Source organism: Gossypium raimondii, chromosome 6 (genome assembly GCF_025698545.1).
Source record: "Gossypium raimondii isolate GPD5lz chromosome 6, ASM2569854v1, whole genome shotgun sequence".
Taxonomy (NCBI): domain Eukaryota; kingdom Viridiplantae; phylum Streptophyta; class Magnoliopsida; order Malvales; family Malvaceae; genus Gossypium; species Gossypium raimondii.
The window spans coordinates 27,032,376-27,052,350 of record NC_068570.1 but is presented as its reverse complement, the minus strand read 5'-3'; the positions used below and the strand labels follow the sequence as shown (position 1 = coordinate 27,052,350).

Genomic DNA, 19,975 nt, shown 5'->3' with positions numbered 1-19,975 from the left:
TCATAACAACCCAAGATTTTCACCATTTCACAATTTTACCATTGATTTTTACTATTTTCTCAAATAGGCTCTTAACCTTAAAATCATCAAAAATCACATAACAAAATATGTCTATTTAACAACCAAGCTTAATAATCTATCAATTAAATTCACAAAAAATACAAACTCATTCATGGAAAGTCCTTAGAATTTTAAAAGCTTTACAAATTGACCCAGGGCTAGCTAGATTAAGCTAATACGACTCAAAAACATAAAAATCACTAAAAAGGGGACATCAAACACATACCATGCACAAAGATTGAGCTTCGCCGAAAGCTTTAGATGGATAGAAATGGAGAATCAGTTTGAAACATCCAAATGAAGAAGATGATGATTTTTATTATTAAATTTTATTTTTATTTACTAATTTACCAACTTACCCTTATTATTAATTAACAATTTCAAATAAACCTTGTCCATAACTATCCACTAACATAATATATGGTTTATTCACCCACTAAGTCCATTAATTTAAGATTCCACAGCCATTTGATCCTTTTAGCTAATAGAAATAAACTTTTACACCTTTTTTAATTTAGTGCTTTTTACCTAATTAATCATTCAAACACTATAATTTCTTAACCAAATTTTGATACGACCCTAATATAACCCTTTAGTATATGTCATGGCACCAAGTTATGTAGTCGTAGCCTCAAGGTAGATTTTCATGATACCCAATCTTACCTCGTCACGACAGAACATTTTGATTTGGATGTTGAAACTTTTATGCTTCCATGTTGCGACATTGAGACTAATTTTTGATTTCTTCAAATTTTTCGATTTCGTCACTCCACTATCTTAACACCTGTTGTGGAAAACAAAGAAAACACTAAATTTAAAACTTAAAATAAAATTAACAATCAAGAAAATTTGAAAACAAAAAAGTAAAAAAAATTAAAAGAAAACATAAAAGCCCTTTAAAAACTGGGACAATCTGTATTGCCATCGTAGAAGAATTTCCAGTTAGTCCTCAACACTTTAATTTGTCGTTTGTTCTTCTGTCAATGTGCATAAACCAACACTTTCGATCGATTCCACTGATAATGCCTTATTTTCGACAGATAAGACATCCAAATTACAAGCCATTTGATGCCAAATCCGATCCAACCCCAAACTATATTCTGGGGTATTCTTTCCTCAAGCTTCCTCGGCTCAATGTCGCTTGAGGTTCTGGTCGCACAAGTGACATCCCACAAATTCTAGTGGCATTTTAGGTATTTTTCAGCACTTAATGACTTTATTTTCTAGCCGTTTTAAGTTTATTTATTTCATTTTCAATATTAGTAGCTTAGATCAAAATATTAGCGAAATAAGTTTTTTTACACATGTTTTAAGTGTTTCAACGATCTGTTAGGCCAATTTGGGCCTCAAGAACAACTAATAGGCTATTTAAGTGTGTGGGATGTCATTTCAAGTTAAGGAGCATAAGGGATGATGGCCGTGTCACTACATAGGGAGGTTTGTGTCGTAGTACAGGAATTTTCCCCACGTCATGACAACACGACAAACTTGGAAAGAATATCATCACAACGACGTTGCAGCGAGGAGTTTCTCGATGTCATGAAGACACTAAAAAACTTGAGAATATTCAATCAAATTTGGATGGCCACTTAGGGTCATGTTCCTTAATTAAACCCTAATCACTCCAATGGCATTTTAGGCACTTAGCACCCAAATGTATGCCTATATAAATAGCTTTATAACCTCATTAGTGGGGTTAGACCTAGAGAGACAATTTTATTTTCTTTGTCTTCGTTTAGTTTTATTTTTATATTCCTGTTGTAAATCTATTCCAATGAGAAGATGATTGCGAGCAGAGATTGCTCTGAAACCGAGCTTATATTTATTTATAAGCTTTCTCTTATCTTTTTTTATATATAATTTTGTTAACCTGATCAATTAGTGTTTGTATGAATATTAGAATAAATTATTATGCTTTACTTATATTTGACATGTTTCGATTATAAAGCTGGTTTATTGATTAAGTAGTTATTTATCTGAAATTGGGTGTTTATTCAAGTGTACTTAGTATATTAGGAAGTGGCACCTCTAATAGAATATCTAGACAGGTGAGACCAAAAGGGTATCCTGTCATGTATAACTTGTGCAAAGCGGTGAGACCTGACGGAGAACCGTATGCCTAGGAAGAGACCGAAAGGGTGACTTACGTTGTAATCCTTCGTAAAGATGAGACTTGACGGGTATTCTCACTAAGGGTGATAAAGACTCAATTAAGATTAATTAATGGCTTAATTAGATAATTAGGGATTTAATCGATCAAAGGTCGAGAGCTCGCATCGTTGACACTAGGAATAGGAAATTTCATTAAGTTAATCTAGGTTAATTAATTTAATTAATATTTTAATTTGGATTCACGCTACTAATTCGTGACTCGATTATATTAGTAATTAGTTTTGGTAATTAATTTAACAATAAATTCTCCAATCTGCAATCCCTTGGGTATGATCTTTAGAATACTGACTAGTGTTTAGTTGAAACACTAAACTATATTCGAAATTTGATCTGTTCGCTTGCAGATATCACACTTAACTATATATATTTTATTTGCATGATTTTTACTCTAAACGTTCGCACGTTTGCAACAATCAAATTGTTGGTGTCGTTGCCAGGGATAGTGACGGTGAAAATTGTTATTAATTAAATTGCTTTGTAAAATAATAATAGTAGAAAGATAGACGAGTGAAATAGTGTGTTAATTTTTAATTATTTTTATTTATTTAATTTTCGTTAGATACATTATTGAATATTTAATTTAATCATGGAGCATTTTCTTCCAAATCCAGATGGTGAAGAGCCATCTTTGACAGAGGAGTAGAACATAGTTTGGAACAAGGTCCATACGATAGTCAGATTTCGAGATCGGGCAAGGAGAAGTAAGAATGTTCAAGCTTAGATTCGTGTGGTTTGGGGCATTTTTCAGAGAGTTTGACATTGAATTCGAGTTCAGGATGTCTTAAAGAGACTGTGTATGACTTTTGGGTTCTGCGGCCACTGAAGATGATAGCGGTAGGCACAGCGGTCTGGTGCCTATTTGTCCAGATTCCAATTTGCTTTAGAGAGAATGCATAGAAAAATCAGAAGAGAAGGGTTTAATTTTTTTTCAATTTCAGAAAAATAAATAAAATAAAAATATTACATTTTCCATATCATTTTTATGAAACAAATAAAAAAGCGCGTGGGCCTATGGTGTTTTGCCATGTGGAATTTTTAATCCACTTGTCTTAATGGAATTGACAATTCGAGGGTCGAATCGGTTGTTATATTTGCATTAAAGGTCTAATTAATCTCACTTTCAACTAGGGACTCAATTTATTTTTTGAATTATTTTTGAGAAACCTTTTTAGTACTTTAGCCAATATTAAAAACTTATTTGAAATTTAATTATTTATTAATTTTAGATAATTTTAAATTTATTTATTTAAAATAAATTAAATTTATTTAAAAATAGATTAAATTATGTGTTTAAGGGTTTGCGAATAATAATAGATATCATGAAAATGTTAAAACTAATAAAATTGGTTTTTATTAATGATAATAATTTTGAAAATTATTAGTATGGCATTACTAGTAAATTGTTTGCTAAACCAAATATATCAATATAATATTTTAGGAATTGCGAATGAGACTGATAATATTAACAAAGGTTAAGGTTTTGGAATTTTTGGGTGGAGATTTGGGTTTTATTATGCGTATTAGCGTATTTGTAAGTTTTCAGTTTAGATTTTATTTTAGATTTAAATCTCACCATATACTAATCTTATTTGAATATATTTTAATTATCAATTCATTTATTTGTGCTTTGTAATTATTTGATTTTAATTATAGTTATTCGAATGTATTACTTATAATTACAAATTGTAATTATATTTTGAAAAATATTCTCATGATTTTGATATAAACTTAGTAATATATAATTTGTGAGTAATATATTTTTTAACTCCACAAGCAAAGTTACTTACTTGTCATTTGCTCCATTTTTTCTGTATTTATTTTAAAATAAACATTTTATCATACTGTTTGTACACTTATCATTGCCCTATGAAATATTTAAATTTCACTAAGTACCATATATTTTTCATATATAACCTGCCTTATAATATTACTCCCATTATAACAATAAAATTTCTAAAAAAAAAATCATTAAAATCTATTTCATTGAAATCTTAATACGATAAAAAATACGAATACCAATTGTCTGGTCGAGGTGAATAAGGAAAACATAATCCCCTTGGATTTACATTTCTGTTTTCTTTTGTTCTACCAACAATTTTTTTCTCAAATAGCATATCAGTTGTATCATACATGACAACGTGGGTATAATCTTTCCTTGGAAACATTGAGTTTTAAAGAGGATGCTGGATTTGTCTAGACCAATCTAGTCAACATTGGGGGCAACCCGTCTTGTTTGGGAAACTAGATGGGAATCTTGTTCTAATTGATGCCTTGTTAGACCTTTCAATTCGATTTTGATGTTTATGTACTTAGTCATGTGGAATTTAGTGCTCAAGGCTCATGCTCTTACAATTGCCAACCGAATTTAATTTGATTTTTTATTTGGATGAGCAGGGTGTGAATGTAATATTACTGTTACATGGGTGAATATAAATAAAAGTTTTTATTAAAATTATTAAATGCAAATATAAGTATTTAAAGTGGAATTTATCCTTTCAAATATTTTTGTACAAATGATATTTTAATGATTGAATTGCCATATTTTATATTGGATACATATAATTCACACATGTCAAATTTTACATAAATTATAATTTTCATATTATTTATATTATGTAAAAAGCTTTCAATCGTCTAATATGATAGAGATATTAGATTGGTTCAAAATTTCCATATATAACAACTACAATTATACCAATAAATTCTATAGTTTAATCATCAAAACGTTAATTGTACAAAAGAAATATACGAAAGAGTATTAGTTTTACAAGTGATATAAGTGGATCTCTCCTCTAATTATTTTACATTTTAAGATTAGAGATTTTGATTTTAAGCTGAAATTTATTCTTTTCCAAAAGTTAGAGATTGTTTTAAATAAATATATGTTTCTCTTTTGCCATATATATAGACAGAATATGGAATAATTTGTTTTAACAACTTCGTGGTCCAATGATAAATGCATTATATTATAGGGATAATAGTTTAAGTTTACAAAGAAACTCTATTCGCCTCCCAATTTATTTAACAAGTAAATAAAACATATTATTTCCTGTTTTAAATCATTATAGGTTACAATTAAGTTTCAATTAGTTCTCTCTTTTTTATATCATATTTATTTTCTTTAATATCATATTTAACGATATCTAATATATCCACCAAAAAAAAAAAACTTTTTTATTTTCTAACGAAGGTACAAACTAGGTTTGGACAAAGCTCTAGTGTATGCTAAGGGTAATGTGAGAAGTTTCTTAGTCCTTCCAACATAGGCTCGTTTGGTCAAGTTATCATAATCGTTATCCTCAATTGCATCCAAAATCTTGCGATACAACATCAAGGACGACCAAACCTGCAAAAAAGTTCACAATGTTAGAATTCATCTAAACATTGTCAAATACATTGGAGCAAAAGAATGGATGTGTCAAGTTCACCGGCCAGCGGCTGTCCTTGTCAAGTTGGGAAGCTCCTTCCTCAGCTAGATTGAAAAAGGATCTTGCCCTAATAATTTGCTCTTTCATGAAATCTCTCCAGGCATCGGTTACCTTTCTGGAGAAGACATCCTTGTCGGTTAACCCGAACTGTGCAAGCTCATCTTGTGGAAGATAAACTCTTCCCCTCAAAGCACTAAAAAACAAAGACATCCGGATAAGTTTGGGATTTGAACAAGACAAAAGAATTGACCACCAAGACAAAAAGACTTACTCTTCCCCTACATCTCGAAGAATGTTTGTTAACTGATTTCCAATGCCCAAGTAGAGTGCTGCGTTATATATAGTATAAGCCGAAGCAGAGGATTCTGGTGCGATTCCCATTACTGGAACACTCATTAAGCCAACAGTGCCTGCTACATAATAGCAGTAAAGGTAAAGCTCTTGGAAACTCTCATACCGAGATTTTCTTGTATCCATTCTCATGCCCTCAATCATGTCCCTGAAAGGCTGCATGATAAAACTCCATAATTAGATTGATTTCTTTTCCATTGTTGTATGCTTCAAGTTGTAGTATTTCATAACCATATGGGATTCATTCTGCAACCGTAACTGGATCGCGTTTATAACTCTCTACACTCTAATTATACCTTAGTGTCCAAGGGAAAGTTGCAAACAGTGTCGGATAGTGCAGCATCGAGCATGTCATAGGGGCGTCCCTCGAAGATGTCTTGCAGTCTCTCTTCCCACCTTTCGAGTACTGCCGGACTCATGTACTCCGCATTCAGGCCGTCGACCAGTTCATCAGTCCTCCTGCACCAAACTGCAGCAAACATAGTTCAGTTGTTCCCTCAAATTAAGGCCAAACAATTTGGAACTAAAGATGATCAACCCTGTACTCTGGTTATATATCGGACTTGAGCTCACTAAATAATCTACAGAGTTTCATTCTTACCATAAATTGCCCATATGGCCTTCTGTCGCTCCTTTGTCATCAACAAGGTGCCTGCATCATGTTGGAAACAATTGCAAATAAACATATTCAAAAGAATTTCCCATTAAAAAAGCAAAACTGATCGGTTGGGATTTGACTTGTAAGACAGTATAGAAATGAGGCCAGACCTAGATAGAAAGTCTTTGCATATTCCGCACAAATGTTCCTACACTTGTCATAAGCGTCATCGATGAACATAGGTTCGAACCGCGGTTTTCTACAGTTGACTTCGCCAACTAAGCTGTTAGTCCAAGATTGCCTTCGGACAACTTCTTGGACTCGTAAATCGATGTCAGAAATGCCTTGCTTTGTCAATCCGGGGAAGGTGTTTGGTCTCTTTGGAGCAGTGATCACTTCAGTTCGTGCCGTTGTGACCATGGATTTCGGCGACTGTAAGCTTCCATTGCAGACTCCGATGCAAGGTTTAGATGAAAGAGATAATGTTATACACATCTGGGAATCCTAGCAAGTATCTCAAAGGCTGATCAGACAACCGGAGAAGAGAAATTAAATATTGGGGAGTTGTATTGCTGAATTGAATAATCCAATATATTATGCTGTTGGCCCGAATCTTTTATTTCAAGATCCAACTGATTGGATGTTTGTCCATTGTTTTTGTTTTTGTTTTCTTAAATTATTAATCTGTCGATAAAAAAATGTGATTACAAGGGGACACATAAAAAACTGTTAAAAGTAAATGGGAGTAGCTTGCGGTATTATACGTATCACATCAAATTAGCCACTATACTATTTTAAAATTTTAAATAAATTCAAATTTTAATAAAAAACATTTATTGTAATTCAATTCTACTTTATTTAAGGAATGATAAAAACTTAAAAGTATTAACAAATGATATTTTTAAAAGTAAATGTTAACTTTTAGTTTTGCCTTATTAGATTTTTTTAATAGTGCAGGAAATAAATAGATATATTTAATAACAAATAAATTAATTCGATCAAGTCCCTATAATAGAGGGACTTCTCAAGTATATTCACCTTTAAAGAACTTGCATGATATGTAATATAGTCATTTAGTGTAGTTATTAAACTTTAAAAAATGTAATACCCACAAATTTTGAGTAAATTTTTTAGTATTTTTAATGGGTAGATAACTTATTTTTATTTTTAGTTTAATTTAGAATTTAGGATTTTAGAGTTTAAATTGAATTTTCAACTGAAAATGGGAAACTTAAATTATTTTATTGGTATGTATTGCATATCATCTTAAAATAGTATTGTTTCTATTTTGGTCATTTTATAATTTTTTGTCAATTTAATCACTCGATTAAAATAATGACTCAAATTGGTCAATGCTGTTAAAAATTATGTTAATCCATTGACGGATTGTTGACATGGCAAATATATATATTTTACTTTTGAGTAAACCTAGAGATCTCTCTATAATTAGTCCAAAACATTTTTTTGTTTAATTGTAACATGAAGATTTCAATGGTGACATCATCAACATTTGTATGTTCTTTAAGAAGAAGGAGTCCAATGATGGCGACGATGAACCATGATCATGACCCCATCCTTTCCAAAGAGCCCACCTACCAGCATAACACTAGCGGCCGCCCTACCACCACCAACTACCGCGGCTATAATCGGATTCTAGAATGAAAATAAACCAATAATTATGCTACAGGTTCCTTCTTTGGTCCTTTCAAGGTGCTCAGATGTGTCGATACAGTTGCATAAAAGTTGGACCTACTAAAAGTTGCTCGAATCCATCTTGTATTTCATGTTTCCCTTCTCCGAAAGTGTTAGTCACACCTGACCAACAAGTTACTCCACTCCACCTAATGGATTCAACCACTACTTTGATCTTGCAACCAGTTGCACTGCTTGATGCACGAACAAATTTTTGTTTTGGATATGTTTTATTCTGCGATGTGATTTTTGCTTTCTCATCTCCAAATTCTCTCCTATTTTTCTCTTATTTTTTCTGTTTCTTTCCTTAATTCCATGAATATGAGTAATACAAATCCTTTCATTGTTGAGATCTATTACTCTTTCTATGTTTAAACTGCAAAAAAAAAAAAACATTTCACCAACTACATTAGCCTTGTCACTTTGTCGGGCTTAACCTATTTGGTATCGATAAAACTAAATTTAAAACTCATCTAAGGTGCTAACTTCACTAGGCTTACATCTTACCATGGAAACTACATTAGGCTTAAAATTTAATTTAGATGCCAACTTTAATTCTCTTACTAGCATCTAGAGAACTTTGGCCATAGTTACTTGTAGAAAAAATTTCGAATCAAAAACGATTTTCTTGCACAGCGAAAAATTAAAATTTTGACAATAGAGCTGGTTTGTGATACTTACACCAATAAGCCCTTTATCGAACTTGCACTTATGTTTTTGGCTAGACGAATCCTTGGCGTTCTCGATTTTCAACCGAGCTGCCTTATCCGTTATTCTTGTACGACAAACTACTTTGAGTATGGGCTCGAATGAATTCAAATTGAACATAGAACAAAAAATATTTTCTTTAGTTTCGACGTGAAAACAAATATCTCTTTAATAGAAAATGATAAAATTATTATTCAGGAAAATATAATTTATACTTAGAAATAAATTCCCACTATTTTCGAGCAGAATAACATTATCTCAAAGTTGTGTAAAACTTATTATGTTTTTAGTCCTGCCGATGTCATATATTCATAAGGAGAAGAAGTGGAACTCTTGTTGAATAAGTAGAAGTTTATTTAAAAGAAAAACAACTTCCTAGTTGAACTAGGAGTGAGAGGGGCTAATAAAGTGTGCTTCCCCTCATATGTATTATGATGGAGATTCGGGTCTCTCTTGTATTGGGTTCAATTATAAGTGCTTCCTTAACTTTTAATCTGATGCTTTATAATCCAATCCAATCAAATAAATGTTTTTCTACTTTCCAAAATAAACATCATAAATTAAATTAAATTAATTAATTAATTTCCCAATTAAATAAATTTCTCAACCTAATCTCGATTCCGTTAAAATCATGACAACTTTTTGTAAAAGAATCTATGAGAAAATATATTTAATTTTTCTACATTCAATGGATTCATTATGACCAATTGATTTAATTTCATAATTAATTAATTAATTAATTAATTAATCATAAGTTAATTCTCAGGTCATTTCCATATTTAGTGAGAAAATCACTTTCATTTCTAAATGTTTCTCATTTCCCTAACTTTATCATTTCTATCCATTTATGTTTATTTGATTCAACATGCAATTGATTTTTGGTTTCAACGAGCTAATGGAGGGACCAATTAGATATATGTGATTAGGGCTCAAATAACTAAGTTCCAACTTTTCCCTTATTAATTGTAAACTCATTTAGTCACGAAGTCATTCCAGTATATTATTAAGACTAAGCTCTCCCTAATGACATACCATTATGAAATTAACTTAATAAGTTCTTGTCACATCTTGAGATCGAGCTTGGAAGTTTTGGCTCTACAAGTAAAGGTTCACTAGTACTCTAGCGAACTGAGGAGTTCGCCAAAAGGGGAGTTCGCCAAAGGGGGAGTTCGCCAAAAGTGTATCAGCAAAGAATTCACCATTGTTTTAACATAATAATATGTACCAAAGGATGTGATAAAGGGTTCGCTAGGATTTATTGTAAGTGTGTTCCCTTGTATGTTTGGCGAGCTAGAGTTTGCTAAGTAAGTTGTGAACTGAGGGTTCGCTAGTTGAGTTGCGACCTGGGGTTTTGTTAGTCTGTTTGGCGAACTGGGGTTCGTTAGTCAAAGATTGAGTCAGACTTTAATTAGGAAATAATGATATGGTGTATCTAGGAATACTTTATGTGAAAGTAACACCTTTCCTAAGTCAAGTAAGGTATCCTAAGCTTTGTAAGACACTTTGGTCTATAAATACGACCCTTAGTTCATGAGAATTCTCTCATTGAATATTCTACCGTTAAGTCTCTATTCTAAGTCAAGTTAATAGCACCCAAGGTAAGTCTCTGTCTTATTAGGTGATTGTCTAGAAAGCTAGGTTCGCTTGTGTATGTGAGTTTTGTAAAAATGATTTGTTTCAATAATTTGTGTGTTTGTTTATATTGCGAACCAACCGGACCATCCACCAGCAATGATAAAGGCAAAGCCAAGCTTGTTTAATTTCTCAGTTTTTGGTGAGTGATCTAGATTGTCATAAGTATGTTCACTATCATGATTTTTAGTGTGACTGTTTAAGGTTCGTATCTTGTGTGCGAACAGTGATGGTTTTCAAGAACTTTGTTTTTAAACTAAGATCCAAAAGTAAGTTTCTAACAGAACCCTATTTTCAAGTTTTGAGACTCTATTTTCAAAACATGTTTGAAAAATATGTTTTATGTGAGCTTCTAAATAAGCCGATGTTTTTATCTATGTTTTATAGTATGGTTTTATTATGTTCTTACGAGATTTTGTACGAGCTCTCTGTGATAAGTCTATGTGTGTGCTCCTTTTCGAGTCATGTTTGATATATTGTTAGAAAGTCGGTACCCCCATGGCGCAGCGAAAATTAATAATAAAAAAATAATTTCGGCGATCCAACCCATGGATCCATGTACGAGGAACGAATTGGGGTGTAATAATGGTTTCAAAATTACCGTAATTTCAATCTGAGTACACAGTGACGCCTCGGCAATGAGATCTCTGATCTACTATCGAACCAAGCCGCAACCTTTTAAGATTCCGACCTCTACGTAATTCACCCAGTTTGACAATGAACGGAAGAAAATTCTCCAAAACTGTTTTGGAGAATACTTTGCTTGACGGCTGCTAGACCTCACAAGCAAAAAACATAATTTTTAAGGTTTTTTATATTGGTATATATATTTTTTTTCACCCTTTTATAATTGAGATATACAATGAATCATAATTCATAAAAATTTTATCCGAACATAATAATCATAATTAAAATACATAAATATAATAATGTTTTTTTAACCGAAAATTATAACTACATTAATTATAACAAAGATTTCGGTAAACTATATTTATTTAAATTTATATACAAATCAAATTCATATATTAATAGAACTGTGTTCTCATTATGTGTACAACATCCTTGTACATATAATATGTTTGATATTTGATTGCCCAATTAAATTAATTTTATAATTAATTTAATTCCCGTGACAACCAAACACAATACTAGCTATGTTTTATTCCGTTCATTTCAACCATAGGGTGTGACCCTGTAGGTTCTTGTAACATTAGCAGTAATACTGGAACGATTCTAATGTTACAAACAATGAGTGACATCTAGCAATGCATCATTGCTACCTAAGTTACAAGAAGTCATGATTCGACATAACCTTTTTGTAATTAACCTTTCATGCATTAATCCTTAAGTCTTTTTATCTCTGGACTGGACACAAGTCATGGAATAGTCACACTTGCATAGTCCATCCAATGTTCCTTGATATCTTGAGTAGACTATGATATACAAATAAGTATGACATCTCATATAAACTTATTTGAGCATGACCATGCATTTCTAGTCTCACTCAATCAAGTGGTCTAAGATATTACTCCCATTATGTAGGAGGGACTTATCCTATATTGATCAACCATATCCCTCTATATAGATTGTGGTATATTCAACATCAGCCTTTATAGAACAACTAGTTACGGTGTAGGTTTGACTGTATCAAAATATACAACTCACGATGTTGGAATAATGATGGTATCAAGTCTGAGGATCATATACATATTAATCACTATGAGTAATGTTGTGACAATTACATAATAATGCAAGAAACATACTCATAGCAGGTCAGTCCAATATGTTGTTCTCTAACACACATATTCATGCATTGATTTTAACACTCCATATCAATGACAACTCTTTATCATCAATCAACTACATGTTAGCCTTAATGCATTATTGTTGTCCTAGCCAACAATAATACTTGACTAAGGACCTTTTAAGAATAATCATATTATTCTCAAGATTTTATTATAAAACAGTTTATTTATACACACAGAAAAGAAACTGAACTAATAATGGTAACGCATTATATTAATAAACATGATAAATCAAGTATGTTATTACAACCATCTCATGATTGATCTTTGGGCATACTCTTACATATATAGGTATACCAAAGGATTATGAGTACTCACATATCTGTTTTTGTGATTATGGGCGTTGAGGCATTGGGATATGTCGAGAGATAAGGCCCTGAAACTATTTTACTAACTTATGTTTTTGACAAGATCTGCAAACTGGGTCTCGCAACCTCACCCGCGAACCTAGTAGGCGAAAACGATTTTAAGACTAAGTATTTTTTCTGTTTGTAAAGCACTATTCTAAAAGCATACCTTGTTGATTCCAAATTATTCACTTAGTTCGCAATGAACTCACCCATTCTTCTCTTACTTCGTAGGTAAGGAGGTCACAGATAATACTAGTGAGGTTGATGGTTTGGTGAGGATCATTCCTGACTAGATATTGGCGAACCTGGGAATATAGGCGATGGGGTTTAAAATTTTTTTATGAAGGCTTTAGTCTTATGATGTTTTGATCCAATTATCCAAACAGTTCCTTTAAAGTTTTAGTTATTATGTTTTGCGATCTATAACTTAGAATATTTGATTATCTTTTGTTATGAATAAAATCGATGTTTTTCATGCATGAGTGTTACGTTGATCTACTATTAGAATTTACGAGTCAGATTTAGTACTAAGTATCATTTTCTATGATCCCTGTATGTTTCTGATCCCAAAAATTACATGCGTACCCCCAACTTAGCGAAAACCATGCTTGCATACGAACCCTATTAGAGTAAGAAACGCTTGCGAAGCCTGTTAGCATGCCAATTGTTGTAATGTGAACTTAAATTTCAAGTGAATGAATAATTTAATATGTATTGTGAGCTTGTATGAGCAAACCTAGTCTAAGTTGCTATTTGCGAACCTATACTGTTGTGTGAACTCTTTGAGTGTGCAAACTCATGTTGAATTCTTCTAAATGAGCTTATGTTATTTGAAGTATGAGAACTCTTGTTCTATTTTTTGACATGCAAACCTTTTTTTAATGTTTTGTAAGCTCGCATGTTTACATTTTATGTATGCAAATAATTTCGCTATAGTGTTTTTATTTAATGCGTTATTGTTACAAGCAAGATGTATGTTAGAGGTTAGGTTGGGATTTAACAGAGAGTTTCTTCGGTGGCTAATATAACTAGCTAGATTCAGGTCAAACCTACTCGGTTGATTTTGAGGTGTTACATTGGTTAGTATCAGAGCTCGGTTCGCCGGACTGACCATTTGACAAGTAAGCTTGCCAAGGTGGTGAGGTATATTCGCTAGAATTTGTGAAGCGAGTCTACCAGAATTGATAAGGTAAGTTCGCCAAGATTTTAAAGTGTTATGTGGGTAAAATTACTTGTTTAGGGTAGGACTGGGAACAATATCGCCCTTGGTTCAGCTATATCTTTTGCAGGATTACGCCTTGAATCATCCCTCTACTATTTGCCAATCCAGTAAGTAAGTTGAGTTTTGCAAATTGTGCTCGCGTATAAGTTGTGTTTGGCTAATTGTGTTCACAAGTCTATCTGTAAATCTGGATACCCAGTTACGCGTGTTTGAAGTCTTGCTTAAGTCAGAATCTCGTGTACGTTTAGAGAAAGCAAGAATGCATCCCTATAGAGTGAATGCGAACCGTGTGAATGAAAATGCTGACCCCTTAGAAGGTAACTGGACTTCGCTAGGCACGAGCGACCCCACTGGGCGAACATCTTGGAAGAAAATATGGAGCCTTTGGTTCAGGCAATGATTGGGGATTTTAAGCAAGTTGCTAGTGTCAACCTTGCACCTGCAAACTATGGTTTTCCACTGGAGCGTCTACGATCTCTAGGTTGTAGAGAATTCAGTGGTATTCAATGAGCTGAACCTAAAAAAGCTAAATATTAGCTTGAGGGTGTAAAGAAAATCCTTTAGTACATGGCATGTTCTAACCAAGAAAAGTTAGGATGTATTGTATCTTTACTCACCGACAAAGCACATCATTGGTGGAAAACCGTGAAGTAAGGAATTACCACAGAGAGATTGACATAAGAGTTCTTTTTAAGGACTGTCAAAAAGAAGTTTATGGGTGAGCAATATAAAGAGGCTCACAAGCATGAGTTCATCAACCTTGTGCAAGTTGAATTATCAATGGCTGAGTACGAGGCAGAATTTGTGTGATTAAGCCAGTACGCATCAAAGATGGTTTTGCATGAGAAAGATTGTTGTTAGTGATTTTGTTTCAAACTACATCGAGATATCCAACTTTACCAGTGACTCGTGATAATGTGAACTTCGATGAGTTGGTGGACAAGGCCAAAACTATTGAGGAGATTAAGGTTCTACAAATGGAAGTTGGAGTTGGAAAGCAAGTGTTTGGGCGAATATCCAAAAGGGACCGCAAATCGCGAAACTTAGGTAGGAACATTAAATAAAGCTTAAGGGCAGAACGTTCGCGTAAGAAGAACAACACCCAAGATGAAAAGAAAGGTTCGTACATGTATGCGAGCTAGCCATTCTGTGAGCACTGTGAGAAGATGCATCCTGGTATGTGTCGTAAGTTGATTGGAGGTTGTTTCAAGTGTGATCTAAGGATCACTTGATTAAAGATTGTCTCAAATGTCGGGGGGGTTCACGAGTTCAACCTATGATCTCTACTCAAGTGCAAGCTAGTGCTCAGGGTCAAGGAAAAGGCAGATGTTGCAAAGCAAGGCCAATTGTGTAACGGACTCTAGCTCAAACTATTGTAACCCAAGAAGAAGAGTCAGTAGGTCTGGAACGAATTTATGCTGTAAGGGAACCTCATGAGAAAGGTGCCACTGATGTCATATAGGTACCTTTACTTTGTGAACTATTCCTTTATTTTCCCTAATTGACTCTGGTTCCACTCACTCGTATATTTTGAGCGAACTAGCTAGTGAACTAGGAATTCCAATAGAAACCATAGATAAAATTGTGACTATTACTAGTTTATTTGAGGATAGTGTGTTGGTAAATAAAGTGTACTTTCGATGTCCACTGATGATTCAAGGTCACATTTTCTATGGGAATTTGATGGAATTGTCATTCTATGAGTCCGATGTGATTTTGGGAATGGACTGGCTAACTGAGCACAAGGCCAGGATTGATTTTGAAATAAAAATAGATACTTTGCGAAGCAGTGAAGGCAAGGAAGTTATTGTGGTTGGTGAGCAAGCTTAGATTATGTCTAATTTAGTCTCAACGTTAAGGGAAGAGAAGATGTTAGGTAAAGGCTGCGAAGCCTATCTCTCTTTTGTGATGGGTTCGTAGGATATGGAGAAATAGGTTCACGAAATGCGAATTGTGCAAGATTTTTCTAATGTGTTTCCTGATGAGTTGTCTGGGTTACCTCTAAACTACGAAGTGTAGTTTGCCATTAAGTTGTATCTCGGTAGTACACTTATTTCGTTTATGTCATATCGCATGGCACCCAAAAAGTTTAAGGAGTTGAAGATACAGCTTCAGGAGCTACTTGATAAAGGTTTCATTCGACCAAGCATATCGCTTTGCGGTTCACCAGCACTATTTGTGAAGAAAAAAGATGGTAGCAGGAGGATGTGCATCGACTACAGATAGTTAAATAAGTTATCTATTAAAAACAAGTACTTATTGCCAAGAACCGATGATTTGTTTGATTAGCTACAAGGTGCCACAGTGTTTTCAATGATCAATTTACGATCTAGTTATTACCAACTCAAGGTGAATGAGTCAAATGTTTTGAAGACAATATTCTGAATGAGTTATAGGCATTATGAGTTTTTTGGTGATGCCATATGGGTTGACAACTGCACTTGCTACTTTTATGGACCTGATGAATCAAGTGTTTCATGAATACCTAGATCATTGTGTGATGGTGTTTATTGATTACATCTTGGTGTATTCACAAACTGCAGAAGAGCACGACACCCCTCTGCGAAATGTGTTGTAGATTCTGTAAGAGAAGTAATTGATCGTATAGTACACCAAGTGTGAGTTTTGGCTAAAAGAAATGGCATTTTTGGGGTACATCGTTTCAGCTGAAGGAGTTTGCATGGACCCAAATAAGATCGAAGCCATTGTAAAGTAAAGATCATCTAGGAGTGTAACTGAAGTGTGACACTTTTCAGGGCTTGCAAGTTACTATCGTAGGTTTGTGGAGGGGTTTGCCACTATTGCAGCACCCTTAACAAAGTTGCTTCAGAAGAAAAAGGAGTTCACCTGGATTGAGGAAAGGTAGTGAAGCTTTGACAAACTTAAAGAAATCCTTGCTAAAACACTTGTGTTGATCCAGCCAGAACTAGGGAAGGAGTTCGTGGTTTAAAGTAATGCCCCTGATACAGGGTTTGGATGTGTGCTGATGCAGGAAGGGAAGGTGGTAGCTTATGCTTCAAGGCAGCTGAAGGTTCATGAACGTAACTACCCAACCCACAACTTGAAGCTAGCAACAGTAGTGTTCGTACTTAAGATTTGGCGACACTACTTGTATGGAGAAAGTTGTACCATCTACATAGACCACAAAAGTCTCAAGTATCTGCTCACACAAAAGGAGCTAAATTTGCGTTAAAGAAGGTGGATAGAGTTACTAAAGGATTACAAATGTGTGATAGAGTATCACCCTGGCAAAGCAAACGTGGTAGTTGATGCTCTAAGTAGGAAGTCTGTGAATGAGTTGCGAGATCTATTCGTGCAGCTAAATGTGACAAGTGATGGGGGATTGCTCATGGAATTTCAAGTGAGGCCAACTTTGTCACAACAAATTAAGGAGAAGGAAGCTTCAGATAAAGAGTTGGTGAAGTTCACCAAATTGAACTAGGAGTGCAAGGTGACTTCGCACTAAATGATGGAGTACTCTGTTTTCATGGAATACTTCATGTACCTAATGATGAAGAGCTTCAGTAGATGATCCTTAGTGAAGCCCACAATAGTCCTTACGCAATGCATCCAGGCAATAACAAGATGTATCGTGACCTCCACGAACTATTTTGGTAGCCTGGATTGAACTGAGTTGTTACAGAGTTTGTGGCAAAATGCTTAACTTGTTAGAAAGTGAAAGCAGAGCACTAGTATCCTTCAAGACTGCTTTAGCCACTTAAGATCCCAGAATGGAAGTGGGTTAGGATCACCATGGATTTTGTGTCAGAATTGTCATTGATTATGACCAAAAAATATGTTATTTGGGTGATTGTAGATCCCCTCACCAAGAGTCCACACTTTTTAGCTATTCGCATGAGCTACTCTTTACAAAGGCTAGTAGAACTTTATGTAGCTGAGATAGTATGATTAAGTGGCATACCAATTTCCATAACTTCTAATCGAGATCCTTGATGTATCATGTTGAATGCTGCTAAGTGAGCTTATGTTATTTGAAGTATGCAAACTCTTAAGTCTTTCTATTGTTTGACATGCGAACTTTTCCTTTAATGTTTTGTAAGCTCGCATGTTTACATTTTATGTTTGCAAATAATTTTGTTTTAGTGTTTTTATTTAATGCATGATTCTCCCAAGAAAGTGGTGTGTTGTAGGTTAGGTTGGGAGTTAATGGAGAGTCACTTCAATGGCTAATGTAGCTCGCTAGATTTGGATCAAATCTACTCGGTCAGGTTTGGAGTGTTATAGCGCTCGTACAATGGCCTTTTCATAAGTGTGTTACCCTCATAGGATATCCTTAATCCCTTTGGAATAAATTTGTTCTCCCAATGTTGTAACGACCTGATTTCCAGTGGTATTAGAAATTACGATTGTGGGACCCCAATTTCACAAACCGAGACTGCAAATATTAAATAAAAATATTTACGGAGTTATTATATAGGTGAATTGAAATTTGGAGAGTTAATTTAGTAGATGGCTTGAGGACTTAAATTGCAATTAACCAAAGGTCCAAAATAACAATTAGACCATGTCAAATCAAACAGTAGTGGATGATAGTGTTGAAAAGTAATTAATTAAAAAAATCTTAATTTATTAAACATAAACCATGATTAATTAACCTAATTAATCTTAAAACTAAGTATAAAAGGAAATTTTATGTGAATGGAGAGAGAAATGCATCTTCCCTATCTGACCAAAGAAAGAAAAAAAAGGAGAAACCTTCATTATCACACCTCCAAGCTTTTAATCAACAAATTGGTTAGTGCAATTAAGTTTTTTTCTTGTAATTTTTATGTTTTTAAGGTCATGAGAGACTGATTTAGCTAGCCCATTACCAATTTGTAGAATTGTTAAAGTTTTGAAAGATGTCATTATTGGAAATTGAATGTTTTAGGTTTTAAATTATAAAGCTAACTGATACTTTCGTACATTAGGGACCAAACTAAATAAAATGTAAAATTGACTGTAGAAATAATAAATAGGAGGTCCCTAATAAGTAATAGTGAAATTGAAATTCAATTCAAAGCTTTAAATTGAGAGTTATGTTAGTCTGGGTTTTAGAAACTAAATTGAATAAATTGAAAAAATTGTATGAATTGATAATTTATTGTGAATTAGTTGATAATTGATAGTGCTACATGTTTTATGTTAATCCGTAGTTGATGTCGACCCGAATTCATCGAGAGGAAAAGGAAAATCCAAATTCATCAACGAGCAGCTCGGAATTCTTATTTGTATTTATAGGATTTAGAACTTAATTATTTATATCATATCCATGATATATTGCATTACATGGTAACGAGGTGAATTGGTAATAGCCAGTTGAGGTGAGTTTCTATAATGTAAGTTGAATATCAAACTATAGACTAAATTGAATAAAGTATATATTGTATAATTTATTTTATATATGAGAATTGGCATGAAAATGTCTTGAAATATGTTATATATGTTATGAAATTGTGATATTTTGATGAATTGTGATGATCAAATTTTAAATTGAACTTTATATAACGAATCGAAAATTGAATACGCTATTAGCTGTTTGGACCTAGTCGAATATAATTGGCATGCCTTATGGTTAGGTTATTGATTCAAAACCATAATTGCTGGGCAATTAAGGGTTGCAGATTGTAAATTGAGCCATTTTTGTTGGGCAATTCGGTGTGACAGTTTATTCAGATTGAGAAAACCATCATTCTCGAACAATCTGGGGTGGTGTATATACTTTCTTAGCGTCATCGTTGCCGGGCAAACCGGGGTGATAGACCCATGTTTCTGTTCTAAGTCCATGTTATTTAATAAATTTATATATGATTGAATTACTTGATTGATATGTGGAATGATATATGAAATGGAAATGCAATATACAACATGACTTGAAAATGAGCCCTGGGGTCAATTGCGTATTAATAAATCAATAGGCTCAGAAACGATATAAAATATGGTATGAGATGAGAAGT

The 19,975-nt window shown here is 33.5% G+C and overlaps 1 protein-coding gene across 1 annotated transcript; it reads right to left on the bottom strand.

Moving 5' to 3' along the window:
• Positions 1 to 5,174: 5,174 nt before the first annotated feature.
• On the bottom strand, positions 5,175 to 7,104 carry LOC105771619 (phytoene synthase 2, chloroplastic). The gene is made up of 6 exons (XM_012593049.2): positions 6,780 to 7,104; positions 6,613 to 6,663; positions 6,308 to 6,480; positions 5,932 to 6,167; positions 5,661 to 5,853; positions 5,175 to 5,578 (listed from the first exon to the last, which is right to left on the bottom strand). The coding sequence occupies exons 1-6, from the start codon at positions 7,102 to 7,104 to the stop codon at positions 5,414 to 5,416; spliced, it is 1,143 nt and encodes a 380-aa protein (XP_012448503.1). The 3' UTR covers positions 5,175 to 5,413.
• Between the last annotated feature and the right edge of the window lie 12,871 nt (positions 7,105 to 19,975).

What these genes read in the sequence shown, in the direction of transcription:
- LOC105771619 (XM_012593049.2), bottom strand. Translation starts at nt 7,104, where the DNA reads ATGTGTATAACATTATCTCTTTCATCTAAACCTTGCATCGGAGTCTGC. An exon ending in CTTCGAGATGTAGGGGAAGA is followed by an intron (nt 5,854 to 5,931) that starts GTAAGTCTTTTT and finishes TTTGTTTTTTAG; the next exon opens with TGCTTTGAGGGGAAGAGTTT. An exon ending in ACAAGGACAGCCGCTGGCCG is followed by an intron (nt 5,579 to 5,660) that starts GTGAACTTGACA and finishes ACTTTTTTGCAG; the next exon opens with GTTTGGTCGTCCTTGATGTT.